This window comes from Ambystoma mexicanum, chromosome 2p (genome assembly GCF_040938575.1).
Source record: "Ambystoma mexicanum isolate Mex_15411 chromosome 2p, UKY_AmexF1_1, whole genome shotgun sequence".
NCBI classification, from domain to species: domain Eukaryota; kingdom Metazoa; phylum Chordata; class Amphibia; order Caudata; family Ambystomatidae; genus Ambystoma; species Ambystoma mexicanum.
The window spans coordinates 68,381,611-68,401,301 of NC_090923.1; the positions used below are offsets into that span (position 1 = coordinate 68,381,611).

Below are 19,691 nucleotides of genomic sequence, written 5' to 3' on the forward strand. Positions count from 1 at the left end.
AGGCTACTGGATACTGGCACCCCAGCTCACAGCAGATATTAGGCTACTGCATACTGGTACTCCAGCTCACAGCAGATATTAAGCTACTGCTTACTGGCAGCCCAGCTCACAGCAGATATTAAGTTACTGCTTACTGGCAGCCCACCTCACAGCAGATATTAAGCTACTGCTTACTGGCACCCCAGCTCACAGCAGATATTAGCTACTGCATACTGGCACCCCAGCTCACAGCAGATATTAGCTACTGCATACTGGCACCCCAGCTCACAGCAGGTATTAGGCTACTGGATACTGGCACCCCAGCTCACAGCAGATATTAGCTACTGCATACTGGCACCCCAGTTCACAGCAGGTATTAGGCTACTGGATACTGGCACCCCAGCTCACAGCAGATATTAGCTACTGCATACTGGTACCCCAGCTCACAGCAGATATTAGCTACTGCATACTGGTACCCCAGCTCACAGCAGGTATTAGGCTACTGGATACTGGCACCCCAGCTCACAGCAGATATTGGGCTACTGCATACTGGTACCCCAGCTCACAGCAGATATTAGGCTACTGCATACTGGTACTCCAGCTCACAGCAGATATTAAGCTACTGCTTACTGGCAGCCCAGCTCACAGCAGATATTAAGCTACTGCTTACTGGCACCCCAGCTCACAGCAGATATTAGCTACTGCATACTGGTACCCCAGCTCACAGCAGGTATTAGGCTACTGGATACTGGCACCCCAGCTCACAGCAGATATTAGCTACTGCATACTGGTACCCCAGCTCACAGCAGATATTAGCTACTGCATACTGGTACCCCAGCTCACAGCAGATTTAATGCTAATTCTTAATGGAAACCCAGCTCACCACTGTTAATATGTGACTGCATACTGGCACCTCAGCTCACAGCAGATTTTATGCTAATTCATAGTGGAACCCCGATTCTAACTGATCCGACCGCGGCTGATTTTGCTGCGGCTGGAAAGTTCACATGAGAAAGGTGCGAACTACCAAAATTTTGCACATTTCGCATGTGAACACACTTACATACTACGGGGGCTGCAGGGGTTTCCTCCGCAACCTCCCACTCACTATACTGTAAAGTTTAGTGAGAGCGGAACATATTATGCTACTGCATACTGGTACCCCAGTTCACAGCAGATATTATGCTGATTCATAGTGGAAGCCCGGCTCACCACTGTTAATATGCTATTGCATACTAGAACCCAAGCTCACTGCAGAGATTTTTACTGCATAGTGGAACATCAGATCCTCATGGAGACTATTCTACTACATACTGGGGCTCCCTATTTTCTGAGGATATTAAACTATTTCATATAGGAACCTTGCCACAGATATTCTACTGTTGCATAATGTTACCCTGGCTCACGAAGGATATGATGCAGCATACTGTGATCACCTTCCCACCATAGATATGGTACTGCACATGGAACCCAAGCTCACCATATGCTACTCTGTACTAGAATCCCAACACACAACAAATACTATGCTATGGCAAACTGGAACCCCAGCTCAACACTGTAACATGCTACTGTGCAGTGGAGTAACGTTGCTGAAAATGTTGGGGGGTGGGGACATGACATCTGAGGAAAAGGTGCCCAAGCCAAATGGATAGGGAGAAAATGGTGTGCCGTGTGTTGGGCAGAATCCTGTGCAGTGCCCTTAGGGACCACTACACACAATTAAGACTACAGGTGGTAATACAAGTTTTACCTTTGGTACAAGCCTGTACTACTATGTTAAAGTGGTAGCAGTAGTGGAGCAGCCAGGCTTATCTCAAGAGTATATGAGCAGTAGCAGAGATTACACAAAAGGACCACAATTACTGTCTCAAGCAAACACTGACTCAAGGTTTCAGGTAAAAAATAGAAGTACATTTATTTTTAAACCGTTTGTTATAAACTCAACACTTCTTTTAATTCAAAACCATACGTAAAATATACTACAACCAACCAATTCACTTTGTGTGGTATAACTTCAAGGTAAGTTACCCAGAGAGAGTTGGGGGCAAAAATCATAGGCAATATTTTTGTCAAGGTAGACGGAATCAGAGAACACTCATGGACAGAAATTCAAGAGTCAGTAGGACGGAGTCAGTGCCAAGTGGAACCGGTTCCTGTTGTTGAGGATCACACAGTCTGACAGTTCAAGATTCAACATAGCCAGGAGTACTAGATATTGTCAATGGAGGAAGAAAAAGTTATAAGAAGGAGGGAAGAGAAGGGCAAGCCTTGTAGGAGGAGAAAAGGGGTTCTCACGAATTCCTCAAGCAGAACACAGTACCTTATTCAATGAAGAAGCTGGTGCCACAGCAGTTGTTGCTGGTAGTTTCCTGCAGACCCATGGTTCCTGGAACTTTGGCAAGGAGGACATCTGGAGGGGTCTGCACCACACAGGGCTGAAGCCGACCGGCAGCGACGGTGAATAAAAGGTGCGCTCCTTAAAAACAGGAGAGGCTCTTCAGGTGGCTATCCAGACCATTACAGCAGTGTGCAGCGATTTCGACCACAAAGAGCATCCTCTGTCTGTAGAAGATGAGCTGGTTATCCACACCAGGCTCAAAGGAAGAAGACTCCGGACTGGATCTTCTCTGGTCGTTAAAGGGTAGATAGCTTAGGACTGCAGGAGTGCTTCACCGGGATGGGATAGTTGCAGCAGCCGACTTCTTCTCCGCTTCTCTTCGGTTCCTTGTAGTTCCAGTGGCGACTCTGACTTCCAGCCAAGAGTCCTGCCTTTTATGCAAAAATCCCCCATTCACACAACCTGGCTGTCAATCACGCAGCAGGGGGGTTGTCCAGCCCGGACAACCACCTCAGCCAATCATGGCAAAGTGTGACTTGGGTTTCCTAGGATACCCTATGCAGGGGGTGGCTACACCCATCCCTCACATTCAGCCCACCTAGACACCCAGGTGCCTAGAGGAGGGCTTCTTGGCAGAAACCCACCAAAAGACAGTGAACAAAGAAGGCAAACCTGGTTTGCTGCGCAAAGTAAAACACACAAAGGACTTTAACAAAAAGAAATGGCGAATAAACCCGACCGGAGCCAAAAGAAAAAGTATTTGGTCAAGCGGGTTTAAGTTCGAGGCTAATATAATAGCCTAAAACAATACCACGTTTATATAGTATAATCACAGTAGAAAAGTTAGGGTAGATACCACTGCCAACAGACAAGTCTAAATGTTAAGAGAGAAACAATGCTCTCGGAGGTACAGATAAAAAGGGCTAAGGATTAACCCTTTCTAGTTCTCCATGTTAAGATGGGGTGTACTGGATCTGTGGTTAAATGACTATGTAAAGTTAATGGCAACTTTACCCTTTTCTGTGGGACAGTAGTCCGCCTCAGAAATGGAATCGGTGGGAAGTCTAAAAGACAACCGTGTGTTACTGCACTGAAGGGGCTGTGTAACACACAAAAGAAGGGGGCTACTGAAGTGGTGCACTCCAGAGTCCACAATCGCAAACACAGTGGAAATACACATGGCAAAACATGGGTAAGAGTAGGGGAAAAGTTCACACTCTTACCAAGTGAAAAAAATAAACTCCAGAAATCCAGCAAAGCTGCTGGGGGACTCACTAGGTGAGGGAAATTAGCCATATAATGAGAATTCTCCCTAACACCGTGGAAGTTGGGGGGGGGGGGGGAGACAAACACCGCCGCCTCCCCTAAAATTACGCCTATGCTACTGTGTACTAGAATCCCTGCTCACCATTGTAATATGCTACTGTGTACTAGAACCCCCACTATTGTAATGCTATTGCATACTAGAATCCCAGCTCACCACTCCAATATGATACTGCATATTGCAATCCCTGCTCACCACTGTAATATGCTACTGTGTACTAGAACCCCCGCTCACCACTGTAATATGATACTGTGTACTAGAATCCCAGCTAACCACTACAATACGATGCTGCATACTGCAACCCCAGCTCACCACTGAAATATGCTATTGCATACTGGAACCCCAGCTCACCACTGAATTATGCTATTGCATACTGGAACCCCAGCTCACCACTGAAATATGCTATTGCATACTGGAATCCCAGCTCACCCCTGAAATATGTTCTTGCATACTGGAACGCAAGCGCACCACAGATATTATGCGACTTCTCACTAGAACCCCTTCTACGTAAGGACATTACGCTGTGGCATAAAAGAAAGCCAGATCACTGAATAAATAATGCTACTGCCCCCGCCCCCACCAAGGACGTTTTGCTACTGTATACTGGAAATCTTGTTTTCCGTGGGTATTATGTGTGCCTTAGCACCTTAAAGTGTCTCGTGTGCTAAATGGAATTACAAATATTAATCCCAAACCCAAATAACCAGACAGACTCAAATAATATGGCCAAATACTACTTTATTATCAGCATAAAAATAAAGTATTTGCCTGGTCCATCCAGGTACAGGTGCCAGTTGGGCTGGGTAGCCTGATCTAAAGCCGGGATCGGTGAGGACAGCCGTAGTTCATAAACTAGACAACAGCTCTACCCTTAGCCCACCAACAATTTCACTTGGCCTTGAAGAAGACTTAGGTTGAAACGCGCATCGGCTGTTTGCACTCACTTAAGTTGACCAACTGGCACCTGTTGCCACTCTGTTGATCTTTTTGTTAAACCGACAAACAATAATAAAAAAATAATAAAATAATAAAATAACCACATGCACCAACTACGCTTGTGACCAGACCATTATTTAAACCAAAGGTATAACTGCCAGTTTTTGGACTATTGAATCCATCCAGCGCCCGCAATCATCCACAGGTTTGTCATCCCTCCAAAACATTCAACCACTTGGGAACCCTGGAGTTGGTCCCCAGACGAACCATAATCCAGGCTGCAGGCTGTCCTTGAATATTACCAATAGAAGGTGCTCAGTGGGTAACGAGTCCCGACCCAGATAAATCCAACCAACTGAAATTAAAAATAAAGTAGGGCAATCTGGCGAATAACGGGCAGTAATTCATGCAGTCACACAAGTGTGATTATACAAAGGTTTTATAACTCGATATGCATCATCTATGACGTCATCCTACATTGCAAGTTAAAAGGGGGGGGTTGGTTAAGGGAGCATATGTGCCTATAATATATATGTGTTAATAACTTCATTGATATATGATATGGCATTTATAACGCGCCTATACACAAGTGTTTAAAGGTGCGACGAGGCAAGGGAGGGAAGACAGACAACGATCTTACTAGGCCCAATGTCATTCAGTTCGTGCAAGTGCATGGGAAAGGGGAAAGGGAAAAGTGCGAGGAGGAAGGGAGATGGGAAAGTGCAGTAAATGGGATAGTAGAATAAAATAAGATAGTAAAAAGGCCAGATGGTGGCATGTGCAAGGTAAGTGCAGACATGAGTCCTGGTAGGGAGACTGTAGGGATACAGAAAACCGTCCCCAGGTGCAAGAGTTGCCTAGGAGGCAGTGCAGGTGTGCTACTGGTGGTGCCTGGTCCCGAGATCAAAAGGGTGTCCAGGTAACCAGTGCAGTATCAGCCAGGAATTCAGCGGGGTAGAGAAAGCAGAAGCAAAGAGGAAGGTTTTGAGGTGCTGACGGAACCGGTGATGGTTCTCCTCAAGTTTAAGGGAGGCAGGAAGGCTGTTCCAGAGGGAGGACCCTGCCGAAGAGAGAGATCTACCACCAACTCGTTGCTTGGAGAAGCGACTGACCCTGAGGGAGCTGGAGGCAGATGAGCGAAGAGCTCGAGAAGGAAGATATTTGGGAAGAGAGGTTGAAGGTATTGCGGCCAGTGCAGAGATTTCAGTCCTGGAGAGATACGACACACAAACTGTCCCGCTGCCAACGCGATACATGCCTAGCCCCCCTCATGAAGGACTGTGTCTCTGCCAATATCCATATCGTTACTACCTTATTCACCTCCTTATTCACCAACAACTCCATCCCTCCTAACCTCAGGAAGCCTGTATAATAATCCTCAGAAAGAAAACCTTCCTTGATCCTTGCATCTCCACAAATTACAGGCCCCTCATCACAGTTCCCTTTTTGCTAGAAATCCAAGATCGAGCAGCATATAACCAAATACAAGCCTACCTACAACACCGCAAAATCCTAAACGTATGCAAATCAGGCTTTTGGCCAGGTCATGGCACACAATCCGCCCTCTTGGATCTGAAGAACCAAATGGATGACATTTGTGATGCAGGCAACCTTGCCCTCCTCCTTTTTCTTTACTTGTTGGCAACCTTTGACCTTGTCAACTATCAGACCCGCTGCCATCACATCATCACCGCAGCAGATTTCTCCCCCTCTGCTTTCAAATTGATTGACTCCTTTCTGGCCGAGAGAACCACGTAAGTTTATGCAGGCAATGCAGCTGCGCACCCCGCTAATGTCCCTTGTGGTGTCCCACAAGAATCCTGCATATCTCCGACACTGCATAATGTTTATACAAAACCACTTTTCGATCACCTTGCCTCATTGGGGATCGCATTCATAAACTATGCTGATGATACTCGGATTCTCATCCCGCTCTCAGGTGACCATGAACAAGACTCCCGCCAGATCACGTTCATTTATGACATCATCCAAACCAAGTTGGCCAAGCACCAAGTTTGCCTCAATGATAAGACCGAGATCCTAATCATTGGGCCTCCTTCCCGCCTAGCTAAACTCAACCCAGCCTACTACGCCTTCACGATAGATGCCCACACCATCCCGGTCTCCTCAGCCATTAAAACTTTAGGCATCTACCTTGACTCTAGCCTCTGCATGACCCGTCATGCGAACTCCATTGCCTCCTCTGCAGCTTATACCACCAAACTTCTAAATACCTCCAAACACCTCCTCTCTGCTCAAGACCAACTAACCATTGCCAGAGCAGTGATAGGATCCCGTCTGGACTACTGCAATTCCCTCCTCGCCGGCACTTCAGAGTGAAACCTGAACAAACTCCAATCCATCCAAAATAATGTGATTCGAGCAGCCCTAGACCCCCCCCATCTCCCAAACGTACCCATATTTCTCCCTTCAAAAGAGCAGCCCACTAACACCCGGTAAGAGAGAGAATTAACATTAAAATACTTCCCATCACTCAATGATGTCTCCAACACTGTGCCACCCTACCTATCGCCGTGGATCTCCAAGAACAACCCCACCAGACCAACCAAAGGCCGTTATAGCCAGAGACTCAACACCCCTCGGGTTAAGCACAGTAAACCTTCCCTTCCATCGCCTCGCACCTATGGAACAAATTACCCTTGCACCTAAGAGCCGAAATCTCTTATTGGCCTTTAAAACTGTACTTTTTACTGACCTGCTTCCTGCTCCTGACAACTATCGACAATGTACTTGACCTCACCTGAAAATTTGTACCATATTCTGTTCTCTACATCCTCCCTTCCCTCCCCTTCTTACCTATGCAGCGCCCTGAGGCCTATGGGTTTGGCGTGCTCTGTGCATTCACAAACAAATAAATACAATAATCTGTAAGTGCTGCTGTTTGTGGCAAACATGGAAATGAATGTTGCATTTATGTGGGGGTGCCCAGTTCTACTTGTGCCCCGTGTGATTTTAAGCAAACGGAATCCCAGCTGCATGGAAGGTGCCAATGGCACTTGGCTTGGGCTGCAGGAGCCCTGCTCTGTGTGTGGCCATTATAGGCATCATTCAAGTGCTAGTGTTAACACTTTAGTATTGCAAAATAAATGCAGATAACAGATAAAGAGAATAAAATAAATGTGTTGATTGTATCTGTTTACTTCGTGCATAAGGTTGTAATTAACCAAAAGCACGTAATAAAAAAACAGTAACAATACATATGGATAAATACAAGTGGAAATGTAGAATAAATAATTTGCACAAAAAACGTGAGTCTTGATCTTAAGTAATACTCGTCTTTATGCAGTGCTTCAAGGCCGGTCCCTCTCTCTTGTGAACGCCGCGGTAGTCGGTGATTTTATCACCCACTTTAACTGTGCTCAGTTTACTGGCCTGGGAAGGGGTAAGTGGCAGAGGGGGCCCTGCGGGATTCGAACCTGCGAACTTGAGGCTTGACGCAAAACTTGTAAACTATCTCACCAGCTCTGAACAAAAAGCCTGACATACGTGAGGAGCCAGAAAAGGGCTTTCAAGAATGAAACCAAACAGTTATAAAAGAAAAAAATAGCCAATATTTCGGCAGTTAAGAGTTGGTACTGGTGATTTTGAAATTCGAAATGTTCCCAGACGACCACTGGAACAGGCTTCTCATTGCCCTCCAAACCCCACTACTGCTTCGGAAAAGTACTCCCCTGCTCACTAATACCCAGCTCTACCTTTTAAAGATCTCAGGAGGATAGCTCAGGGGCAACGTGCTCGCCTTGGAAGTAAGACGATACGGAGCAACACAGGAATAACCAATCTTATCCTATCTCTCTCATCCTCCATCAGCCTGAGTGTCTTACGGACTACCACAGGTTCTTTGATTTTTGTGGCCCAGGCCTTTTCCTCCATTTTGTAGGGCTCTTCCCCCGTGACAATATAACCAGCCCTTATTATATTGCAACCCTAACACCGCCTCACCCACTCTTTACACAATTACTCTTCACCTCTCCATCCCTCCACTTCCTCCAAACCTAAAGTTTGCCAACTCCACAAGCTCTTTCAAAAAGATATATCCCTCCAACTTGAAATAACAAACCTGCTTCTCTTCTATGCGTTGGAAGTGACGCATCTGGCAACTTCTCCTGGCTGCACTATAGACTCGAATGTAAGTATGGAAAGTAAATGCAATCCACGGCTAAGTTCATTTGTATCTATTGTGCAGTGTGTGTATTTCGCTTAAAGGTGCACAGCGAAAAAAAACACACATCCTAATTTTAAATGTGGTGAAGTTGGAAATAAAAGATCAAAAGCAAGGCGTAAGGCTTGCATGCCTCTCTTTCCCCCTCTTCCCCTTTTGCTGCAATTACAAAGCAGAGGAGGAGGAGTGGTCATAGGTTTGTCACTGTGTATTTCTCCTTCGTCTTGTCAGTTGGTTCTGTTGTACGTTCATGGAATCCTCCTTGGCCAAGACCAGCTGGATTCCATAGGAATCCATTCGTAAAAGCAGTCTAAAAAGCGTCATTGATGATGGCATTGATATTTTTCACAAGACGTTAACGGAAGTGAATATTTGATTCACAAAGACGTCAACCGGAGTAATCCCAACTTAATCATTTGTCACCCTTTTAGGATGCCTGGCTTTGGAAAGTGAGCACGTGCATAGCCATTCATACACTTGGACATGGCTAAAACAGTCTGTGTGGGAAAGAAAACAATATCACCAGGTGGCCTTCACACTCAGAGTGACAGATTATTATTTTTTTGTCTGGGGTCAACGTTCCGTTCAGGTAAATGGTAAATCGTCACTTTCAGAATCTACCACTTTATTCATCAGTCTCAAGAGCAGTCAAGACAACATGTGTAGAAGCCTGATCTATTGACCTTTGCCTGTGAAAGGAAAAGGTCATGTTAGGTTAGGTGTACATTACTTAAACAGCCTCATCATACCGCCAAAACATGCGGTCGAGGTTTCTTTCTTCAGCACCCTTAGGTGGGTCTTGAAAGAGAAAGCACACAAACCCTGATGAAAGTGTACATTACTCTCTCCTCGTCGCTGTCATCTTCCGGACCATTGATGATCTCGCAGTCCCTATGGAGGCTGTGGATCATCCGTCGATAGGATTCGGTTGAAGTTCCCTTCTTCCCCACCACCAAAGCTCTCCTGGAAAAGAGGAGCACGTCTTTAACACAGCACAGAATTCTCCAGGAGGCCTGGATATCTCCCTGTGCATGGGTCCCTGTCAACAAAACGTGACTCATCAGTGATGTTTGCTGTAGAGATCAGGCCCCCACAGCTCCGTGGACAAGTCCCTCATCAGGTCTCTGGCGTAGGTGCAGTCCCAGAAGAGATGGTATTCCGTCTCATCTGCTGTGCATCCCCTCTGGCAGTTCTTGAAGCGGTTCAGTCCTCTGGCGACTGAAGTAACAGCCATTCTATTCTCACAACTGAGTTTTGATACGGTCCAAAACAGTATATAGGGTACAACGATACACACATTTTAAAGAAAGGGTGAGTGTTTTAACAAATGAAAGGTGCCCCAAATCTAGTGTGAATTATTTACTTAGTGAATCAAGAAAGCAACCTATTCATTACAGTTATCAAATATAAAGCTTTGCAATAATTCATATCTTCTCACAAAGCTTCGATTTTACGCAAAGCAGGCCGGATCATCCACATGTGTTATTTATTTGTTCCCGTCCTCTTTCTCATAGGGAAATTTCAAAAGTGTAATAGAAGTGTACTAGTTTGTCTATCCTGGAATGTTAACCTTCTATTAGAAAATAATCCATGAGGGTGTTTGATAATTAGCTTTGCTCAGTAAGACAAGTATAACCTTAATATGAGTAAAATATATACTGGGATTGAATATTAGCAATTATTGTTGTACCATTTTTCAAAAAAGAGCCAGCTTACAATGTTACTATAGGTAAATAATGCCCATCTGTTTTTTTTAATAGCTTTATTGGGAAATAACACACAGCCACCCTTCCCCCCCCCCACTCTGGATGTCTGTTCTTTCCTCTGTTTGCACAGCTGTCAGCAACGGCTGGGGTGGCTTCAGCAAACACACACGTGACATGAAAGACATAGGTGCATAGGGTGAGCTAGAAAGACAGAGATGGAAAGAGAACACAGAGATGGGGCTCTAGAAAGAAAGGGTGTGAAATTTGATACACTGGAGCCAGCATGTAAGTCAGAATAACTCCTGGACTTTTATGTTAATAATAAACCCAAAAGTGTCTAAACAAAGCCTTCATTTCCGCTTTGTCTTATATATGGTTGTTCTATGGGTAAGTAATACCATTTAAGGTAAGAGCTTTGAATAAAAGTACTATAAAATGTAGCATCTATACTGGCCTCAGTTATAATCTGATGAAAAAGAATCATTGTTGTGAAATGTCCACATTCCACCACTTTGAACCTGCAATTCTCTGGGCTCCCTCTTATGAAGCTACCGTAAGAACCCTATCGGTGCGGTAACTTAGATTCCGAGTCAGGCTCAGGACAATAACCTCAAGGGTGACCTAAAATCACGCCCCCAAGTTGGTTGATTTATCTATTTGTTGTAGTTCCCATGTAGTACTGGGTCGCGCTCAAAGCCACTTCAGAGCTTTCTGAATTTTGATTGGACGGCCCTCCTCAAAGAACCAATCCGCAGCATTATGAGTTTGTTTGATAAGACACTGCCCTGAAAACTCCACATCATTGGTGTTGGCAACACAACCACAGAAAGCTAGCACAATCATGGAGTTCTGGATACCGGCACTATTACATTATGAGAATGCGTTGTGGATCCCTCTTGTGAGGTTATTATTGCAAACCCTGGAAGATGCACTGCTAACATCCAGAGTGCATGAAAAAGTAAGGAAAACCACTTGGGCTCAGACCAAGAAATAATGCTGAATAGTTAGTTGCTGGTTTTATTGGCTGACAACTCTTCCAGTGATTGTTGATTGGTTAGCGCCCCCTACATTGCTGCCCAACCACTTTGAGCCTGGCACTGATACTTTTCCTTACCTTGATCTTCCATACCCAGTTTAAAGTTCCACTCCATTGTGTTAACCTGCTCTGTTCTTGTCTTGATCCTCAGGTGGACTGTTGGGCTCTGGGAGTTCTCTTATACGCCCTGGTGTACGGCAGTATGCCATTTGACAACGGCAACTATAAAACACTGGCAGAGCAGATCAGCAGCGGTGACTATAGGAAGCCTCCGCATGTCTCAGGTGAGCATGACGCGTCATATGCACGGCACTGGCAACACATGCATGCATGCACAGTGTAGGCATAGGTAGTGTGGGAAACTCTTACAAGAAAGGGGCACCCACCGACATCAGAAATCACATTAGCAGTTCAGGTCAACACTTGGGACTCTGAGGTCAAGGCCGCTAATGGAGGAGAAGGTAGCCACAGGCGTCACATGCAACATCATACATGGCAGAAGGGGTGAACCCCTCAGAGCAGGCACAAGGCATCTATTTGTTGTGCCTGCATGTATGGGTCTGAACCGGAGGGAATTGTGAGCAAACACTCATAAATTGCGTGCTTTTAGTATTTGCTTTGCAGGTGGGCCCTGAGATCATTGCCAGATGTAGGGATTTCTTGAATCCATTGGACCAAAGGATCTGATTTTGCCCCTTTTTCAGCAGATCCAGTACAAGTATCCATTGTTGGACTTAGGTCCCTCTTCTTTGTGGTGGAACTTGGTATTGCCGGCATATGTGTGATAGCCAGAGTTCTGGGCTTCTAGAATGATGGCTAGCGGAGCATGAAGCTATAGAAGAATAATAGTCGAGAGGGACAATCCTTGTGGTGCTCGGCAGATGGTGTTGGTGTTTTTTGTCTAGCTGGACCTGGGTGTGATTCTGAAGAAATGATGGCAGTCAGGACAGAATACTTCCTTTGATGTAGGTTGATTGTTCAAGCTGGTCAAGAACCAGTGTGTGGTATGTGCTCTTCAAGGAGTGGAGTGCATGTGTTACCCTGATCCTTGTCGGTGAGTCACTTCCATGGTATGATGAGCAACAATGTCCAGTCTCCCACCCTGGATACATTCTTGCATGTCCTCTTTCACCTCAAGCACTGGTTGAGGTTTGTGGTTTATGAGAATCAATATCACTGCATTCTTCTTTCCCAATGCCTGAAATCGGTCCCAAGAGTTTCCACCAAGTTATGAGTAACCACAGGAAAGTTGCACAACAATCAAATAATGTGGTAATCACGCCCGGCAGGAGGGCGGATAGGGCAGGTAACAGCCCGCCAACCTGGCTTTGGGCCGTTACCGACCATGTACGCCCTCCTCCGCAGCGCGTGAATGCCTTTCGCACCCTGGGGTTCATCAGGGGTGCAAATGGCTTTCCTTATTTCCACTTAGGAGTTTTGTGCTGCGTGCTGCTTGTGCACCCAATCTCCCAAGGGAAAAAAAGAAAAAAAGATAGACGTGCCAATAGGGAAAAGAGACTAAGCCCCTTTTCCATTTCTATGGCGGCAGCTGGAGCAGTAGGTGCGGCGGACCCGAGCTCAAGGCACTGGTCCCGCAGGTAACTGAAGAGAGTGAGAGCGAGCGAGCGAGGGAGGGAGTGGGTGGGAAGTTTGGAGATGGGGAGGCAACAGGGAGAGGCTCCCAGTTGCCTTCTGACATTTTAAACAAAAAAGATAGCACCAACCGTGGAAGGGCCTAGGTGGTTGGAACAGTGGGCAGGGAATGTGTATACTCGCCTGATTGGCCAATGGCCCTTCCCCGGGTGCAAATGTTCCATATCAGAACATTGGGCAATCCAATATGGACTCAAAAACAGTGTGTGCCACTAAAATGTCCTGCATGGCTCTTCGTGATCATGGATGTATTATGAGCAGATGACGTTGCAATGGGGTTCTCATCATTTTAGATCTTGGGGCATTAATCCTACCCAGAACTCAGGCCATCAAGCTCCACTTACATCTGTCTTCCCTTGTTTGAAATGTATGGGCATCAGGAAAGCAGTGGGTGCAGGTTCAGGGGGACATGTCTCCATGAGTATGTGTTAGTTCCCTGGGCTAATCCACACCTCCAATCCTTTGGAAGCTACCTCCTCAGGTATTTGCACCCGAGCTTGTATGACATGTATAAGATGATTCCAGTTTCACAAGACAACATTCTTCAAAGCAGTTCATTATACAAAACGTCAGGCTTGGGCACGGGAGGATGCTCGCTCTACCTGAATCGATCAATCACTAAGTCAAGACGTGTATACGCTGATCAAGGTCTTAGCCATCTTTTTCCACCTCCACCGCTGGTGAGGAACGTCCTCACAAAAGATGCAGGCAGTCAGCCATGTGAGCTTGCTGGAGGTCATTGTGTTGCCATAGGAGGTGGGGTTTTCTGGAAGATCTCTGGCCGCTCTAACGGGAGGAGCCGACTACAGCCTTTGTTATCCTCTGGTCTTTTGTGTCGCAGCTGAGAGGGGGGGGCCACTGATATTCTGGACTGACAATACAGTGACAAGGACGTAAGTAGGTAGAGGGCTAGCAGTCCTGGGGCTAGTGCTTCTGACATTGCATAAGGCAAATTGAGCGGAGACTGAACTCCTCCCGCAGCGAGTGACCCACATAAGGGGGTTGCGAGTGTAGTTTCAGGTTGCTGTGGCACTGCGTCTCCTTTGTCTGAGGGATTCTGCGAGAGGGAGTGAACTGTTTCAGAGTTCATGAAGTAGGATTGGTCAGACTTGACAGGATCTCTTTGCTTCTTGGGTATAATGCCTTTTCCTCCTACCCACGTGTTTCCTCCAAGGTTCCGGACCTGAATGCTTGGGGAAGGAGGTTACTATATCTGTTGCTTACCCACAATCCCGGGTCCTGCTATTGTCTTCCAGCATGTCGGGGAGACTTTGGAGTCTTCGGCCATTGCCAGCCGTCCCCTTTTGAGTATCTTTAAGGGGAAATTGATGGGCAGCATCTTGGGCTTCCTCGGAAATGTTCATCCTATATTGAAGGTTTCAAGCGGGAGAAGCGTTTGCGTCTGAGCGGTGTCACTGTTATTCAGCTAGTTCATAACTCGGGATTGCTTGCGATTGGAAAGGTCACATCATGATGCAAGCTGTGTTCCATGTCTTTGGAGCTCAAAGCCAGGCTTTACTTCTTGGAAATATCCTGGACATGGGAGGACTGCCTTGTGGCACACCCTCCACCGCTACAGGTTCTATATGTGGTACAGTGCTACCTTCTCTAAGCACATACTCGAGTAATCCGGGAATGGTAGGGATACTTTACATACAATGATTTCATTTGATTGCTTATATCGCTCTTACTATTAATTGTCAGCCTTATGCATATACTCTGCAAGAGCATGGTGATTTAGAATAGCAATGGCTTTAGGCAGGTGTGGCAATCTGTCACAAGGCAACAAACACTCCACAATATTCAGAACAGGCCTTGTGGGCCAAGTTGCCACCTCCCATGACTTTGCTATCTTCCTCTCCCACCCCAATCCTACCCCGCTTCTCAGTCCGCCTACTCCACACAGGCACCCCTCAAACGCTACTGAACTGCACCCTGAGCACCAGTCAGCGGTGTCACCAAATTTACTAGAACTGGAGTTCCATTAGTGGGAACTGATTTTGACGTCAGAAAATAAAGATTGTTTCAAAAACGGTATTTATTTCACCGATCTTATTACATTGAAACACTCCTACTTACCCTGTCCAAGTAACTGCACCTTTCCTCTCCTGTTTTATTATCACTTCATTGTTAAGAAGTAATTGACACGCTGCACTGTGAGATGTGCACTATTGCTTTCTAAATGGCAGATCCAAGTCCCCGCCCTAAAGACCCTGTCATGGGGCTGTCATGAGCAGAACACAATGTAGCTGTGTGGGGAAACTTACCAATGGACTCGCCACCACTTGTGTAACACATTCCTTGTATCACCCTCTGTAGCTGTCTAATGCGTGAATGGTTAGGCAATTGCCCCTGGGAGAGGCCTTTTCCTCCAGCTGGAAGACCCCACGCAACTCCAGTTACTTAGCAATTGTCTGTCTGCAGTACATATGAAGTGTCTTCTACCAATACAATTAAGCTCTTTTAAAGATTAGTTCATGTCTAAGAAGCCCACTGGCTTTAACCATATAAGAAGGGTTTGTTTGTATGTGAATACTGAAATGTTGTTGGCATCATGGTACAGAAAGTTGGGAACTTGTAACCATCGGTTTCTGTAACTAGGTGACCTTGTTACGCAATTTCGTTTAGTGTGGATCATTGAGTGTTGAAAGTTATTTTTCGTTCAGGATGTGGAAAATAAAGCTACATTGATATTCTTTTAGCTTGACATGCTCCTATAAAGATTTACATATTGGTAAGCAGCTTTACTATGTGAATTGTGTGTTGTGTACATAAATCCAATAGAACAGCATTATTCTAGTCTTTGCAAGCCAAAACCTAAATATTTCTACCAGGTAGAGCTTGGACGTTATGTGGTCAAGCGCCTACTTTGCAGAGTGGGATCCCCGCATCATGGCTTCACTGCTTACGCAAAGTGTATGATCCTGGGGAAATAGTTTTAGGTGTATCTTTGGTAGGTTAGTGTGGTATTTATGGACGTTTTGTGTAGAGATGTGTCTTTGGACGTTCTACGCCCCGTTGTGGCATCTGTGTTGTTTTTCTGGTGAAGTTGTGTTGAGATTTGTTGTTGGTGAGGGTGGGCGGTAGAAAGCACGTGATGCGATTATTGTTGCAATATCTTGCCTAACAGACCAACCAATAACAACTAGAGGCAACCTTTAGAAGCATCACAGTTGGTTCACTCTATTAGTTTATGGCCACGCAAAACGTTCTTCCTCCAGCTTTTATGCCTTGTTATGCCATGTCGTTTGATGTTAGGCTAATTGATGCTATGTCAGGTGACACTATGCCACAGGACATTTTGGGTCGCACATTTTGTAGTCATTTGCTGGGGATCTGCCGGCTTACTGACACCTCAAAGACACTCCAACTGTAGCGCTACTCAGTCCCACGTAGGATTATGACACACTCCAGGGGGACATGCACCGTACACTAAAAATTGACAGACCACCATGCCCCTTCTCCCTCTGACCCCCATAAGGCTTTTGTCTAGTTGTGCCCCTTGTGTTGTGTGCAAACTTGCATAGTAAAATTGAGAATATAACACACTGACATCTTGTCAGATATCTTTTCCCTTTAAATTGAACAGGGTTTGGGGTCTCTCTTGGACAGAAAACGTTTTTTCCTTTGCCTTTATTGAACCCAGCCTTGCCATGCACGTCAACTCAAGTGAAAAACACAATCCATCCACAAAAGCTATGCATTCCTCGTGTGCATGCTCAGAGCTCGCGTTTCAAATATCAAATGTACAAATCTGGTAACAAAGGGACTGTTTGTTGTTTTTTTCTTGCAGGCGCCTGCGGGCTGATCGACTGGATGCTGACGGTGAACGCCAAGTACAGAGCAACAATCGAAGACATTGCCAATCACTGGTGGGTGAACTGGGGCTTCGAAGCTGCGGTGTGCGACTGCGACTTGGCCCAGGATTGCCATTCTCCTCTACTGGCCCGCTACATCGACTGCCAGAACACCTTGAGTTTTGAAGGGAGGGGTTTCTGCGGGGAGGCGATCCACCCGCCGGAAAGCAGCCCCCGGCTCGACGAGTCAAAGGAGCACGAGGCCGGCCTCAGGAAATCCAAGAAGGAAAATGACATTAAGCACCCCCAACAGGACACTGTTACCAAGGCTACTAGCAAGAAGCCCAAAGGTATCCTCAAGAAGCGCAGTAGCTTTGACAGTGCCTTTTTTACTTCATCAAGATTCACAGAAAATGTGTCTCCTCTATGTTATGGAGACGGGCAGGGTAAGCAAGACTGTAAGGTCCAGTCGGCAGGTTCCTTGGACAGAGCGGGCACCAGCAGGAGGGAATCCCCGATGACCCTGCCGCGGAAAGGGATCCTCAAGAAACATTATGAAAGGGAATCCGGCTACTCCTCTTCGCCAGAGAGGGGCGTATCCACTGTATGCCCACCAACACCCGATCAGAGCAAAGAGCATCCCGTGCGGTCCGAGAAGGGCCAGCGCAGCCGGAAAGGAATTCTGAAACGCAACGGAAAGTTCTCAACCAGCCTGGATCTCCCCATTGACTGCTCCACACTTAAATTGTCTGACTCTTTGAAGGATCTCCTCCTCTTTGGTGGCCGACCATCAAGCGTCATCAGCGATGACAGCTTCCTTTCCAGTGACTCCTTTGACCTGTTGGATATGACAACTGAGAGCAAAAGACAGTTCTTTTCACACCTTGATCGAGCTGCCGTGTACAGCTCGGCCTCTGAGGACGATGAGCGGACGGCTCTACCCAGGGATCATGCCAAAGCCACGTATGCCAAGGGAAGGCACGAACCCCATAGCCAAAGCTTCTTCCAGGAGGAGCACAGTGTTGTCACCGATATCTATACCCAGGCCAAAAAGATTTGTGACTGTATGAATGAGTAATAGGACACAGGTGAGCACTCAGCGTGCCTTTGCACAAAAGAAGAAACATGGGGAAGAATTGAAAATAAATCAAACGGGGAGTTAGCTGCAGCCACAGGGACGAGGAAGGACTTTTGTTTTCTGTTAAATGTGTCTGAACCAGGGATCTACAACCTTTGGCTCTCCTGATGTTTTTGGACTACAGCTTCCACCAGCCCTAGCCAGCATAGTCGGTGGTAATTGATCATGGGAGTCATAGTCCAGAACATATTTGGAGCAACCGGTTCAATCTGAACTAAGACTACGACTCTTTGTGCACCAAGTAGCATTTGAATGTATGGCAGGACAGATTGTTATTGTATTTTGTTGCAGGTCGAAATCACACTCTGCCCTGTGGGCCAGGCACAGAAGCCACGTGACTGGACTTTGTTAGAAAAAGGAAACAGTCCTACACTACTGTATGCATGGAATGTATATTAAAGGGAACATATGTTCCCAGTCAGTCAAGAATGTGAAGAATAGTACTTGAAGATGATCATTATTTAAGACAATAAACAGGATGCTTTTGAGTCTTTCTGGAGGTGTCTTTGGCTTTTCAGCATGTCAATGTACGTACCGCAGAAGCGGTCTTCATCCTAAACCAAGGAGTACTGAAGAAGATTGTATGGACTTGCCAATTAATTCAATGTCCGATTTGTTCTCTTCGCCTGTACCCCCACCTTCACTCCTAATGGACACTATAAATAACAGGCCAATAAGCACAACAATAGGAAATAATGTTGTTATGCATAGATTTTTCATGGCAACGGGAATAGCTTTGCCATCATAAAAAGGTTTAAAGGCCCCTACAAAACAACCAATCACCAATTTGGAATTGGAATCGTTTTTACTTATGAAAATGATGTACATTCATAATGTTCCAGCTGTTCAGCCTATAAGCAAAATTGTCCAGTTTGTGATACAGCACATCCCATAGAAGGTAGAAGACATTCACTTGTTGGAAATGTGAGAGTCCCTTTATTGATTGGTGATATTATTATGAGGGTAATTATTGAGCGTCGATCTAGCTTCGGGAAGCAATAGAGTGCTTTATAAATCATGAGGGAAGTACACTGGGAGGGAAGCAGCTCTCAAGGGGTCAATACAAGGGAGTGGGGCTATAACAATAGGGGGGGGGGTGTGCAAAGAACCAGGAGAGGGGACGGGGAGGGATAGATCATCCAGTCTCTGGTTAGGTGGGGAGTGGTCTGGGTGTGAAACTAGATTTAAAGGAGGAGCCATTCCTTGAAGAAGAGGGTCTGGAGCCCCTTCCTGAAATGCAAAAGTGAGAGCTGACAACACAACAGAGATTAACACGTTCCATGGAATGGGACCCTCCCTCCACCCCCCCCCCCCCCCAGGAGGGTCACATAGCTTACTGTGTCTTGCCAGCGAATAAACATCTATTTGCCCATCGGTATGGTCCACAAGTGGAAGTGTGGCAAAATATATAATGGAAAATTGGTAGCCCCACAGGGTAGGCTAGGGCTAGTGTGTGGCATTCAGAAGGTTCCATGTAATAAAGTCCCCTCAAAAATATCGCAATGCAAAAAAGTTGACGAAAAATTGCAGTTATTTGCAGGGACGTTATTACATGGAACAAGGAGAGCGGGGTCATCCCAGCTCCCCATCCCTATATATAT

The 19,691-nt window shown here is 46.0% G+C and overlaps 1 protein-coding gene across 1 annotated transcript in view; it reads left to right on the top strand.

Moving 5' to 3' along the window:
* LOC138566212 (NUAK family SNF1-like kinase 1) overlaps nucleotides 1-18,581 on the top strand; it is a 235,144-nt gene extending 216,563 nt beyond the window's left edge. The window contains exons 6-7 of the mRNA XM_069643269.1: nucleotides 11,654-11,786; nucleotides 16,949-18,581. Of these exons, the coding sequence (XP_069499370.1) occupies nucleotides 11,654-11,786; nucleotides 16,949-18,030 (1,215 nt within the window). The 3' untranslated portion in view covers nucleotides 18,031-18,581. The remainder of the gene's footprint in view (nucleotides 1-11,653; nucleotides 11,787-16,948) is intronic.
* The last annotated feature ends 1,110 nt before the right edge of the window (nucleotides 18,582-19,691 follow it).